General features: G+C 35.7%; 1 protein-coding gene across 2 annotated transcripts; it reads left to right on the forward strand.

The window, feature by feature from the left end:
- The first annotated feature begins 491 nt into the window (after positions 1–491).
- On the forward strand, positions 492–5517 carry LOC130734043 (U-box domain-containing protein 15). 2 transcript variants are annotated; one of them, XR_009017720.1, is made up of 3 exons: positions 492–927; positions 4426–5306; positions 5393–5517. XR_009017720.1 is itself a non-coding variant. In XM_057586338.1 (2 exons), exons 1-2 carry the CDS (start codon positions 578–580, stop codon positions 5249–5251), a joined length of 1176 nt encoding a protein of 391 aa, XP_057442321.1. In that variant the 5' UTR covers positions 492–577; the 3' UTR covers positions 5252–5517. The 2 variants fall into 2 exon arrangements, 1 of the variants encoding a protein (XP_057442321.1); XM_057586338.1 differs by having other exon boundaries at positions 4426–5517.
- The last annotated feature ends 8170 nt before the right edge of the window (positions 5518–13687 follow it).

A 13687-nucleotide genomic window follows, 5' to 3' on the forward strand; every position in this document is an offset into this window, starting at 1 on the left:
ACCAATCAAAATAGAGGAAGGTTTAGCCACGAAATTCGTTTCGTTCCATTAAGCAATTTCCATCCATAAAAGCTCATATTTTGTCTCGTTGTTCATTTTCAACGAAACGAATTTCATGGCTGAATCTTCCAATATTTTGATTGGTTATTGATACATTTCAGGCAACATTCAAACCCATACAAATATGAGAATTATCAGAAAAATGATTGGGTCCTAATGTTGCCTAATAGGATGTCCGACAATCCCGACCCATAAAGATAAAAGAATAAGTACTATAATAATAATAACATATATTATTGTTTGAGGTAAAATGTAATTAATTTTGATACATTCATATTCCTTCTGAATTCCACCTTATTTTTCTTTTTCCATCACATCACTTAGATGAATGTGGAATTGGTTGTGTACTCAAAAAAATGTGGAATTGGGTGAGGAACATTTTATTTGTTTCCATATTTAACCATATATATGATTTATTCATTTTTTGAGAAGGGATAGATATTAGCAGCCGAAGGAATCAACAAAAGGGTTGGCCCCAAACTGTGTCAGGGTGCGAGTCTCAGAGAGAGAGAGAGAGATGGCAGAGGGAGAGAGCACAGTGGAACCAGAACCTGAAGCAACCGAGACATCATCAACAACATCAACAACAACGACAACATCATCATCAACAACAACATGGAACCTCGGACAACATACCCAGATATTGAACTTGTCGGAGAATCTCATCAATGGGGAACTTAACACCAAGATTGAAGCTGCAAGAGAAATCAGAAGACTCATTCGCAAATCTTCTTCTCCCAAGACCCGCTTCAAGCTTGCTGCAGCTGGTGTCATTCAACCCCTTGTCTTCATGCTCTCTTCTTCCAACCTTGATGCCCGTGAATCCTCTCTCCTCGCTCTCCTCAATCTCGCTGTTCGCAATGAAAGGTACTTCTAGTTCTATGCCACTACTGCCACTAAAGATGTGTTCTTTTTCTGAAATCTGAAATGGGTTTTGTGATTTGGTTCATGGGTATTTGCCTAAATCTTTGTGATTGTTGTTTAGTATCAACTATAGTGTGTGATTTTATCTGGGTTCCATTTTGAATTACTGTATGGTATGGAATCTGGATGAATATTATTATACAAATTACAATTCAATAAATCACAGCATTTACATCTAACAACCTAGTGGGAAATGGATAGGTTTAATAAAATTTAAGATGGTAGCTTAATGGCTCTAACATACTGATTTCATTCATCACAAATAAAATGTGCAGAAGATGCCGATTTATTGATAAACATGTGTCTTTAATGGCATAGATTTGGGTGACGTGCATGTTTGTGGTTGATTTTGAGAACTGATAAACATTTTTGTGTGAACAGTGTTAGAAAAAAATCACTTTCGAGAGAGGAGTTATTCATCAACTAAATGTTGGTGTGTTTTGAATTTGATTAGCTCATTTCTGTGTTCAAATTATTGCAAAAATACTGGATTTAGTTATCGATTAGATGTTGATCTCCTTATAAATGAGATATATCGGTCTTGATAGTTTTTTATGGTTCTTAATTCAATGGATCCAAATGGTCTTCCTTTGCAAAAACACCATTCAACCGGCTACCCTTGATTACCTTAAATTAATCTTTTTGTCTATTTGTAAGTCTTAATGATAGTAGATATATTTCCTGTTTATTCCTGAGTTTTTCTCACAATAGACAATGACGTTTGTGACTGCATTTCCGTGATTTATTACTAGTTAGTAGCCTGATTAGACAGCCAACAATAAATACAATTCCATAGTTATCAATAGCATGCTATAGCACTGCTATCGTAGAGTGGCCTCTGGCAGCCAGGGTAGTTAAAATCACGAGCTGGGTCGTGAGATCGTGCGATTCCACAATCTTTGACAGCCTCATTGTGCTTGAGTCTACCTCCCAGCTCGCTTTCGTGGGCATGGGTGAAATCTCTGTGCAGGATCATAAAAGCTGTGAAATCTTACGATCCTGCGAGCTGAGTTTTGACCCATTTTTCATCTGTGACCCGTTTTGGATACGTTACTGACCCCTCTCGGGCCTTCCTTGCTGCGCATCTTTCGCTTTCTCCTTCTCAGACGAGAGCCTCCCTTCTCTCCGTCGAATCTCCCTCCTGCGCCGTCGTCGTCGTCGAGATCCCCTTCTCCTTCTGTCCTGGTTTGTGACCTCATCTCTGGTTCTAGCTTGGCACTCTTGGCTCTGTACTAGAGCTTTGTTTGTTTTCCTCTTAGTCTGTTCTGGTTCAAGTTCGAGACCCCTTTCTCCCCATTTGTTTGCTTTTTTCTCCCTCTGGTTCAAGATCGTTTGTTAAGAAAATAAATGACTAGATGGAACGGAAGATGGGATTTGCAGTGGAGCGGGCTAGGCTTGCCCCAAAAAATATTCTGATGGGCCTTGAGTGCTTTTACACATCTTTTTATCATTCACAGACATCAATCTCATTTTTTATATTTGTAGTGGAGTGGGCTTAAGCTTGGCCCCAAAAAATACTGATGGCCTTGAGTGCTTTTTGACACATCTTTTTTATCATTCACACACATCAATCTCGTATTATATACATATATATGTATATATATTATAGGATCTTCCGAGCCGTGTTACGATCTCACAGTTTATGATCTTTGAACCCCCCCTTCCGATCCTGAGTAAAATCTTGAGTTTACCTACTTTGCTGGCAGCTATTCATTTACTGTCATCGAGCGTTTTGAAGTAGCAGGATTGGTAGCGACTATCTTCACAGGAGTGACAGGACAAAAATCCCCATTTACCACCTTGTTCTGTGCATTTTGAAGCCATTTTTATTTTTATATCAGAAAACCTATGTATTTCTGATTCAAGACTAAACATACCTTGCTGTCATGCTCGAACTTGAGAGTTGAGATAAAAAAACATGACAGAGTCTGACTTCCTCCCTTTCTGGCCGCTGGTCCAGCATACTGGCTGTGTTTCCTGCCTACTCACAGCATTCTGGCATTGTTTCTGACTGAGCTTCGTTTCAAGGATCACAGCACAACCCTCCTTTGATCTCTGTTCTGTTCACATCCTCATGTTATCAGAGAGGTCTCTGTTCTCTCTTTTTTCGCTCCAGAATCTGTGTGGTGTTTTCTTTGTTCTTTGATTGATTTTGTGTTCAGAGAGGTAAGGTAGCCTCACATGTTGTTTGTTTTATATTTTGAAAGGTTTGAATGTGTTCATTTACTTTTCTAAGAGGTCTTTGCTTTTTTTGTTAACTTTTAGTTTCAGAAATACAGTTTTAATTGTTGTAACACATCTTCCTCGGCAGAAATTATGCCCTTGCTGAACCAGCAGTTACGATGCTACTAAACCGGGCAGTAGAGAAATTGTTGTGCATCATAGATTGCCTACTACAAATTGTTAAACATTGAGATATTGTTGTGCAGTTATGTTTTTGTGTGTGTGTGTATGTGGGTGTGTGTATATATATATATCTCTTTTTCCACTGTTCTTTGATGTGGGATCTTAACCAACTTTCCCTTTTGAGACTAGTGAGTTTATAGATTATGTGGCATTACCCATGTTACCCCTTATTTAGTGGCTTCCACATTCAATAGCGTTCTGTAGGTTGAAACAGAAATTAGTCAGAAAGTTCCATGAAGCCTTACTAAACATAATATCCTTCTAGATTTGGAATGCTGGAATCCTATTTGCACATGATTGAAATATGCATAGGAAACTACCCAGTAATCTGATTTTTTGTTTTTCTCTAAACTACTGGTGAAAGAAATATTTGATATTCAGTTCAAGATGTCCGCATGTTGATCATTTTTTAAATTTGGTTAAATGGAATTTTAACTCCTAACCTTAGTTAGCAACCATCAACTACTGAATGTTTGAGTGGTTTATTGATTTTGATTTTGAGTCTCATTCTTGTAAAGGACTACTTTCTCCATTGGCTTGTCAAATAATTTTTTCATGTATTTATACTCTTTCTTGATATGAAATAAATATTGATTTTATAGAAATATTGTACTGGTGATTGAGAGAACCAGTTATAAGTTTTAGTTATAGATCGAATCTAACTATAATATGACTATGAGATTTTCTAAATATCTCTGACTACCAAGTTGCCTGATTTGGGGATGATTCAACCAGCCTTTTTGAGATGTGGCATATCTCAAGGTCCTTTTTCTTTTTCTGTTTCTTCTGTAGAGAATGCATGCTTAGTGGATATTTTGTGCCTAACTTGGGTGAAACGCTCTGCAGTCTGCACTATGTAATGTTTAACTTATTGTTTCACAACTATTTGTTGTTATTAGTTTGTGATTTTATACTTTGGCTCTTTCTTGTCATTCTTTCCTTTTCTTATATGAATTATGTTACTCACTTATTCTACATTTTTGAAGTTTATTCATTCAGTTCACCATATGACATTTTGGAGTTCAAATTTGTTAGGAACAAGGTCACAATAGTGAGTGCTGGTGCCATGCCTCCTCTGGTGGAGCTCCTCAAGATGCAAAATAGTCGAAGCATGCGGGAGTTAGCTACAGCAGCTATCCTCACACTCTCTGCCGCTGCACCCAACAAGCCCATTATTGCTGCTTCTGGAGCTGCACCTCTCCTTGTTCAGATTCTCAAATCTGGAAGTCTTCAAGGAAAAGTTGATGCTGTCACCGTCCTCCATAATCTTTCCACCGACACTGAGGATTCAACTGAACTTCTCGACGCTAGTGCTGTTTCCCCTCTCATCAACCTCCTTAAAAATTGCAAGAAGTATTCCAAGTTTGCAGAAAAAGCTACAGCACTACTTGAAATCCTTTCCAACTCTGAAGAGGGACGAACCGCAATCTCACTTGTAGATGGTGGAATTTTAACCCTAGTGGAGACAGTTGAAGATGGATCACTTGTCAGCACAGAGCATGCTGTTGGAGCGTTGTTATCATTATGTCGAAGCTCCCGGGATAAATACCGGGAACTTATTCTTAACGAAGGAGCGATTCCGGGTCTGTTACGGCTGACTGTGGATGGCACGGCCGAAGCTCAAAATAGAGCCCGCGTGCTTCTAGATTTGCTTAGAGATTCTCCTCCTGAGAAAACACTAACCTCCTCAATTTTGGAGAAAATTGTTTTTGACATTGCCGAAAGGGTAGATGGAGTAGATAAAGCTCCTGAAACTGCGAAACGATTATTGCAAGATATGGTTCAAAGGAGTATGGAGCACAGCATGAATTGCATCCAGCAGAGAGCTGCATCCTGTAATCCTGTGATTCCATCAACTTGATATATATATCTCTGCTCGACAAGCAAACATGCATAGTAGAGTTTTTAACTTGTATATATATTTTCTTTTTCCCCTCTGGGCCAGTTTGTGTTTTATGCTTTTAGTTAAATCACCATCCAGAATGAGTCTTAGCTGCTCTACATAACTAGTCTAATGATATTTTTCAGACTAATCTAGGCTTTGATCTGTTAACCTTGTGACTCAGAATTACACTGTATACCTTGTCCGGGATAGTGCATATATAAAGGAATCTGCTTTTGCATCTACTTTTGGTGAATTATGAATGAACATGTGAAAGATTTTGTCTGTGAGTTATACAGTCTGAGTCAATCGATGTATTCTGTATCCTTTATTTGTGAGTTTTAATAGCAAAATACATTTCTCTCCCCTCTTAATTTTAAATATAGTCTTTAGTCCATTTAACTTAACACCGTTAGAGTTTTTCTTTAAAATATTTTAAACTATAATTTCTTTAATTAAATATGTATTATTAATTTCATAATTACCTAAATATCATTCATCCTAATTTATTTAATTAGTAACGACATCCTTCTTCGGTCGCCGTTGTTATAAACGTTTGTTTAAATTTCTAGATTGAAAGTTCAATGCCTAAGAGCATCTCCAGTGGAGAATTTAGTGCATCTCAATCGTTGAGAGCATTTTTGGGTTCTTAGCACCATTCTTGTGGCTCAAAGTGCTGCATAAGATATAAGCAACCAATGAAAATTTCGCTATAACGACAGTTTCTTAAGAGTAAGAATGTTCGGAGCACCGTATTAGACCTAATTGTATAAACTAATACAATACATTTTGAGCTTATTAGTTGTTTGGTGCTTCCATTATATTATATAACTTTATCAATCAAACCATCCTTTTGCATTAAAATGATGTATAACTTAATCCACCATCAAAAGGTGGAATAAGGCCTGACATGTTGTGATGTATTAGATACTTAAAATTATTTCAGCTCAGTGCAAAAAAATTGCTGGTTAGTAAAAGCACAGTGTAAGAGAGATTATGTAGATAGCAGAGGAAGATAGATGAGCGTGGGTCCAGTGGGTGGGTGCGGTGGAGCGAAGTCACTGGCAACCACATAAAAGAGAATAAAGAGAAGAAACCTTTTTTTTTGGAGAGAAATATATTATATATATATATATTATATAAATAGATAATAGTGAGAAACAACCCCTCTCAACATGGGTACAGTTACCAAGCCAACAAAAGCTGACAAACCCAGGCTTTACAGCAAAAACCCTCCAAAACAAAACCTCTAACACCCCCACAAATTGCCAAACCAAACACAACTAGAAGAGGTCTCTATTATAGTCGAAAACAACAGTAGGCACAACCAAACGTCGTCCTACCAGTCGCACGACACATGCAAGATAGAGAAACAACCCAAACGTGCATAGCACAAGACCCAACCGCAACACCCAACAACTGCCATAAAGCCAAGACCCGAAGTCTAAAGAACCTGAAACATAAAGGTAAAAGAAAACTAAAAGCCGCGGCCAGATGAGTAGAGCACTGGCAAAAACTCCAACGCCTCCAAATCCTCAAGACAATGAAACCTAAGTGAGGGTTTACCGGATTTTTAAGCCAAATTAAATTTGGGCCATTTATTTTAAAGCCAAAAATTGAACATTCACAATATTTTTAACTCTTTTTGAATAAAATAATATGCTGTAAAGTAAATTTTTATATATATTTAGGACTTTTATTTTCTCAAATTATTTCAATAAATCAAAAACAAAAAATGGATTTTCTTATTAAGGGTATTTTTGTACAAATATTCAATAGTTATATTATCCATCATTATTCAATACTTCACCAAATATAGTATAATATTATTTTAAACGGTATGATAGGTTATACAATGTCTCACCAAATACGGTATAGTATTGAACTTTTGTCAACCCTAATATTATTAGACTTTATACTACCAGACCTTATACTACCAGACCTTATACTATACAACATACTAAACAAGTCCTTAAATACCTTTATGTTTTTTAGAATTATATGATTAGAAGTAAATCCTATTAGCAGCCATATTGGGTTGAAGTACCCTTACACTTCATTTCAATATATATATATATATATATCATGGCTTATACAGAAAATATAATCAATAAATCCGTTACATGATCATTAATTAATTATTGATTTAAATTGTTAAAAGAAGATACATTCTTCCTTTTTGGTACAATGAATACATAAAAAGCAAGAGAAAGACGGAGAGGACAATAAAAGCATGTGGTGATATTCCGTTGTTGCCTACATGATATGTCATTAGAATCTAATACACACTATCAAAGCCAATTCGTTAATGACTTGTTGGATTGGAATATCTCTAAATACCAACATGTCACAGGTTCAAATCTGACATGTAAAGCTCAAATTATGCTTTCTTAGGATCATTATGCCTACAACTTGATGGTTTTCTCGCGCGGTTGCCCCATTTCTTCGGTGTTCATACTCGTAATAAATACTATTGATTTCCTGCAATCATCAAAAAATTCTTCTAAGGTTCCTCCTAGGTGAAAGATTGAATCTGGTATGTATGAAATAACAAATTATGTGCATTTGCACCATTATCATACATCTTGGGTGCAGCGTCTTAAAAAATTCATTGTACAAATGCTTGAGATTGAAACAGGAGAGTAGAAATGCTAGAATTTTCACAATCAAGACATTCAGATCCAACCAAAACCAAAACACTAACGAAGTGTGAGTGGCTTCCCTTTATTTACCCTGTTTTGGTTGTTTCGTTTCAGGAATGTAACAAAGCTCTTTGACACATGTCTCATGTTAGTTTTCCATTTTTTTAAAAATAATAATAATAAAAGAAAACTAAATGTTTAGGAAAAAATGAGTTAGTACTACAATACTGAAAATTCACTTTTCATTATCGGTACTATAATGTGTTAGGATATTCGTTGAGTGCAAGATGAATAAATTTTCATCTTAATGTATATGAAGAATTTTGTTCACTTTTTAATTTAAAGTACGTACAAAAATACTTTACACTAAGATCAACAAATATCCAAACATAGCATTAGACATAACTGAATGCCCAGTTATGCTCTACAATTACTTCCTCGTGTTGGGTCTTAAAAGAAGGAAAAGTATAGTTTAATATCACACTCCAACACACTTTTTGTAATTGGTTAACTTTTTGAAAAGTTAACGTATTTGTTATAGATCGGAGGAGCTGTTAGCTAGCTATATTGACGGATAATCTATTTATATATTATTATAATATAGGAATTATAAAGCGCGTAATGTGACTTTGACAACTCAGTCTCTTAAATCTTTTCCTTAAGTTGCCGAGTCATATTTTTTAGTGATGTGTCACAATGTCACACTCTAATTCTTTGAGTTATACCTGCTGATCTCTAACAAACATACTCTCTTAGCAGTTATTTTTTCTCTAAACACCATTTTATTTCACCAAATATTCACTACAATAAAATGCCTACTGCTCTAAAGGTTTCAATGGGATTTAAATTTTGTATTATATATTGAATAATACGTTAGGATACCAGACACCACACATCAGTTACTAGCTTTAGATTCATGTGTATTATGACATTGAAGAATTTTAATGGCGCTTGAGGTTTTGCTCTTTAATATATGGCTTAAATAAGTTTTTGGTCCCTAACCTTTACCAAATGCTTGGTTTTCGTCCCTCGCCGGAGCAAAGGTGAGTTTTAGTCCCTAACCTTTATCAAAATGTTTGGTTTTGGTCCCTCCGGAGCTCTGGGTCAACGCCGGAGCTCCGGTGGCCCATGTGGCATGGCCACGTCAGTTGAATGAGCTTATGTGGAATTTGATTTTCTTTTTCATTTAAATTAAAAAAAACCTAATTAATTAAAAAAAATTATTTAAAATTCTAAAAAACAAAAAAACTCAATCAAAACAATAAATGGAGTAATAGTACAAAAATGCCCTCTTCCCTCTCAGTGTTATTAGTTGCAATTGAAAATTATTAAATCCTTGTTGCAAACAATTGAATCGTAAAAGACCACGCAAAAATAGCCCAGAAGACACCTATGGATTCAAAACACAAGTTTTTTTTAAGGTCTGACACTTACAGAATTAGAGACATGTTGTTGAAACCATGGCCAAATGACCCAAAGTGAAAAGTATACTCAATTAATCCTCCCAGATTTCCCTCCTTAGACAAGTTAAGAACCCAAAACAATTTGCAGACATAAACATAACGCAGCAAAGGCTAGAAGAAAGTGACAGTTTAGAAAATGTAACCCATAGATTCAGAGAAGCTCAAAGCACTCCAAAACGGGATCGAAGAAAGACAACGCGAAAACAATTGAACCCATAACCCAGAAAAATTTAACAACCCAGAACAGATCGGACCTCCAAGTGCTACTGGACAACCCAGAACAATCTCAGATCGATCCCGACTTGCGTTCCCGAAACCAAATCAGGGATCTGAGAGTGATGAAGGTTCTAAGTGTGAAATAACCATCTTCGTGAACCCCTTCACACAGGGCATGGTGGTTAAGCGGCGGGGCATCGTCGATCTGCAAGGAGCATCAAGTTTACACCTTTATCAAGAAAATGGTTAACGACGACGGCGGTGGTGGGATGTTTCCGAGATTCAAGGCCTACCGGAGCACGACGACGACATTGCGGTCCATTATCAAGAGAAATCGACGAAGAAGAAAGGAAACACGGCGGAGGCGAGCTCGCCGGAGAGGAAAGGGAATGTGGCTGAGGACATTGCAATGGAGTGAAGGAGCAGTGAGAGGGAAGAGGACATTTTTGTACTATTACTCCATTTATTATTTTGATTAAGTTTTTTTGTTTTTTAGAATTTTGAATAATTTTTTTTAATTAATTAGGTTTTTTTTTAATTTAAATGAAAAAGAAAATTAAATTCCACATAAGCTCATTCAACTGACGTGGCCATGCCACATGGGCCACCGGAGCTCCGGCGTTGACCCAGAGCTCCGGAGGGACCAAAACCAAGCCTTTTGACAAAGGTTAGGGACTAAAACCCACCTTTACTCCGGCGAGGGATGAAAACCAAGCATTTAGTAAAGGATAGAGACCAAAAACTTATTTAAGCCTTAATATATTAAAAATTTAGAAAAGTTAGGTAGACCCACGAAATTTTGTATGAGGATGGGAGATAGAACTCGTCAGTATAGGATACAATTAAAAAGATTCATCTTTTTTGATATTTTGAGCGTTGTTAAAGAGATTCTAGTGCGCATGTGTAGATTTTAAGTGTACGGTGCCTTACATGCGGCAGCTGTGTTATTTTTGGGAGCAAATTAAACCTGACAGCAGATTGCAATATTGGAGGTCTGCCAAACTTTTACTTTCAAGGCAGTGGTTCTTCCACGACCTCTCCCTCCTGAAGCTCCTTGACTGCGTCGTAAAATCCTTCTGCATCTGCAATGTCACCACCTCGAGCTACACCGAGGTAGTCTTCCGTTACATCCCCGACAACAAAGGTAATTGAACTTCCATTAGTTGCCCCCTCAACTCCCATTTTTTTTTTTATGTTTTCTAACAATGCATTTTTGTGTGCATGTGTTCTCTTGCCGTATTCTCAATTCCACGAGCAATTTGAACAAGATTCATTCCACCTGGAACAACCTACCATGGGAAAAGAAAAGAACATGCTAAGAGAGTAAAATTCAAGAACGCCCTTTTTGAAGTCATTGGCATGCTGAGAAAAGGAGTTTGATGTCTAGAGATGTAAGCTCTAATCTCTATGGATGATTGAACATTTTGAGATTCATAATAAAAATATTTAGCTGCAAATCTTGATTTAGTCTCATAGATTTTGCTGTCTGCAAATTTTCCCATGTAGCTAGAATGTCTTGTTGAATTCATCAAAATTAGTTGCATTTATATGTTGAGGATCATGAGCTTAGAGGTGTTGCAGCAGTCGGTGGTGGGAATGACTATGCAGTAGAAAACATGATTTCAGAGGCTCATCACTCATTACTTCTGGTGGAAAGCAATAATAAGTTGTGTTTTTAGATTATCTTCATGATGCATGACTAATTTGAGGAACCCTTTGAAGTTTATTGCTTTTGTTAAGCAAGAGAGGATTTCTTCAAAGAACTAAGTCATATAAAGGCCACCTACAATTATGAGATAAAGAACTGAAAAAATGGAAAAATTACAATTTCAAGTTCACATCTTAATTCCAAGTAAAGCTTATGTCCATCTTAGTATCATCCTATCCTCACTTACTTTCTGCAAGAACCATCTTAATTCCAGGTAAAATTTATGTTCTTTACTCACTCATGCTAATCAGTTGAGAAGAAAGTAATTTTAATCAAAATCCAAATTTTATATGGTCAAAATAAACCACTTAGTTCCTATAGGTTACTACATAGAAGTTTCAAAAATCTATCATTTACCTTCAGTTCGTAACCCCTGATATCCAGCTTGAAATTATCAGAAAGGAAAAGAAAAATGCAAACAACCAACTCTTGGACCACAAATGACATGAAGATCAAACATTATTTTAAGAAGTATGAATTGAACTTTTGCAACCATGACAAGGTGATGGAGTAAGAAAGAACTCAAGCAAAATAATATGATTTGGTTCAAGTTATAGGGTTAAAATAAAGCAGGATAGTGTGTATTAGAAAGGTGGAAAAAGAAACTATATAAGACAGAATTTAGCAACCGAAGTACGTGGAATTGGATGTGGCAAACATGGTCTATATAGCTAGCAATATTACCACGCTCTAGTGTCATCAAACACGGTAACAACAAGTAATATTGTCACAAATTCATGTCGGACCATCATAATTTTTCTATTATTTTGTTAAGTAATACCACGGTTCAACCGTAATAATTGACGGTCTGGAACCGTGTACAATATTTTTTCTGCAGTAGTTACATCCATATTTGGATAAGACCATAGCAAATAGTAGACAATATATAGCTTTATGATTTTTTTAATGTTGAAGTATGGAACATTGAGAAAAATGTAGAGGTGCAAGAAAAGGAGGAGCCCCGAAAAGGGTAATACTTGGGTGGATGAGCTCCTACTTAAACATCAAGCCAAAGTTTTTATAATAATAGCTTGAAAGAAAATGCTTTTTTTATTTGGAAATTAGTTTTGATGTCACTCCTTTCATTTTTTTCATCACTTAAATTTATCGCACTTATGTTTGCGGGAACTAATTACGCACTACACTTATAAGTGCGGTACACAAATTATACATTCCACACTTAGAAGGGAGTTGAAAGTGCGTAAGGAATGATATAGATATAAAGGGATGACATTAAACCCAATTCTCTTTTTACCATTAGTAGGATAAATTTCCCAAGTGAAATTTAAAACTTATTGAGAAGTTAAGAAAATGTATTTAGTTAGTCGTTCATATGACGATGCAATTTACAATTATAGATGGTTTTTTTGCAATTATATCCGTTCACACCGCGCAACGCGGGTCTTAGTCTAGTGGTGATTTATGTGGGAAGCATTTGATAAAGGACCATAATAAATCCCTGACCAATACAACTTCATAAATATAACTACTACTTAGGATCTTCAAACTATTGCAATGATATACTAAGGGCATCATGAAATGATTATGTAAAAATTTATACTAAGAACTCAATTTACACTACTCATTTAAGAGTTTAATTTTTATACATTATTCACATAAAATTAACTTTATACAGTCATCTAATCATGGTTTGGCACATTATTTACTGAGCTCTCAATGCATGGATCGTCAAATTCATTAAATTACGTGATAATATGTGATAGAATGATATTATAAAAACAATTTTTAACTGTATTCAAATTAAATTCATTTATTAATAGATAAATTTGTAAACTAATAATGCATAAAGAATGTGAGGTATGTAATGATATGGGGATTCACAAAAAAGTTATGATGATACTAACGGCATATCATCCAATAGGTAATAATTATTGACAATGGATGAAACATGACTTCCAAAGGCATTCTTTGCATTTAGAGTACAATGTAGAATCCAACTTCATAACATGATCATACACACTTTCTCAAGAAACTGGCAACAACAAAACTGAGATTTGGATAAAAACATGGCTAAGAAATAAAGAAAAATCCTGGCATCTACTGTTAGTCAGTAAGAATCAATTGCAAAAATCTACCTGGATTTGACTCATCTAAACTGAGCAAATCATTTTAAAGGTAAAATAAATCATCATGACCATTAATTCAGAAATCAACGGTTGAGACTTGAAGAACACCAGAGTCTGTTATACATGTTCACGTATATAATCACAATCTCAACTGTTAATTTCTAATCAATTGTTATGAATTATGATACTTTACTTTACCCTCTAAAGTAACTTTATCTTGTCAGAGGAGCCAGATTCGTCTTTCTAAGTCTTAACACAACTTTTCTGTAAACCATGACAAACAATATGAATCAGTCAGC

Source organism: Lotus japonicus, chromosome 1, assembly GCF_012489685.1.
Source record: "Lotus japonicus ecotype B-129 chromosome 1, LjGifu_v1.2".
Lineage (NCBI taxonomy): Eukaryota > Viridiplantae > Streptophyta > Magnoliopsida > Fabales > Fabaceae > Lotus > Lotus japonicus.

Coding starts and splice junctions, on each gene's coding strand:
- LOC130734043 (XM_057586338.1), top strand. CDS start 578: ATGGCAGAGGGAGAGAGCACAGTGGAACCAGAACCTGAAGCAACCGAG. Junction 928..4,425: donor CTCGCTGTTCGCAATGAAAG/GTACTTCTAGTT, acceptor CAAATTTGTTAG/GAACAAGGTCACAATAGTGA.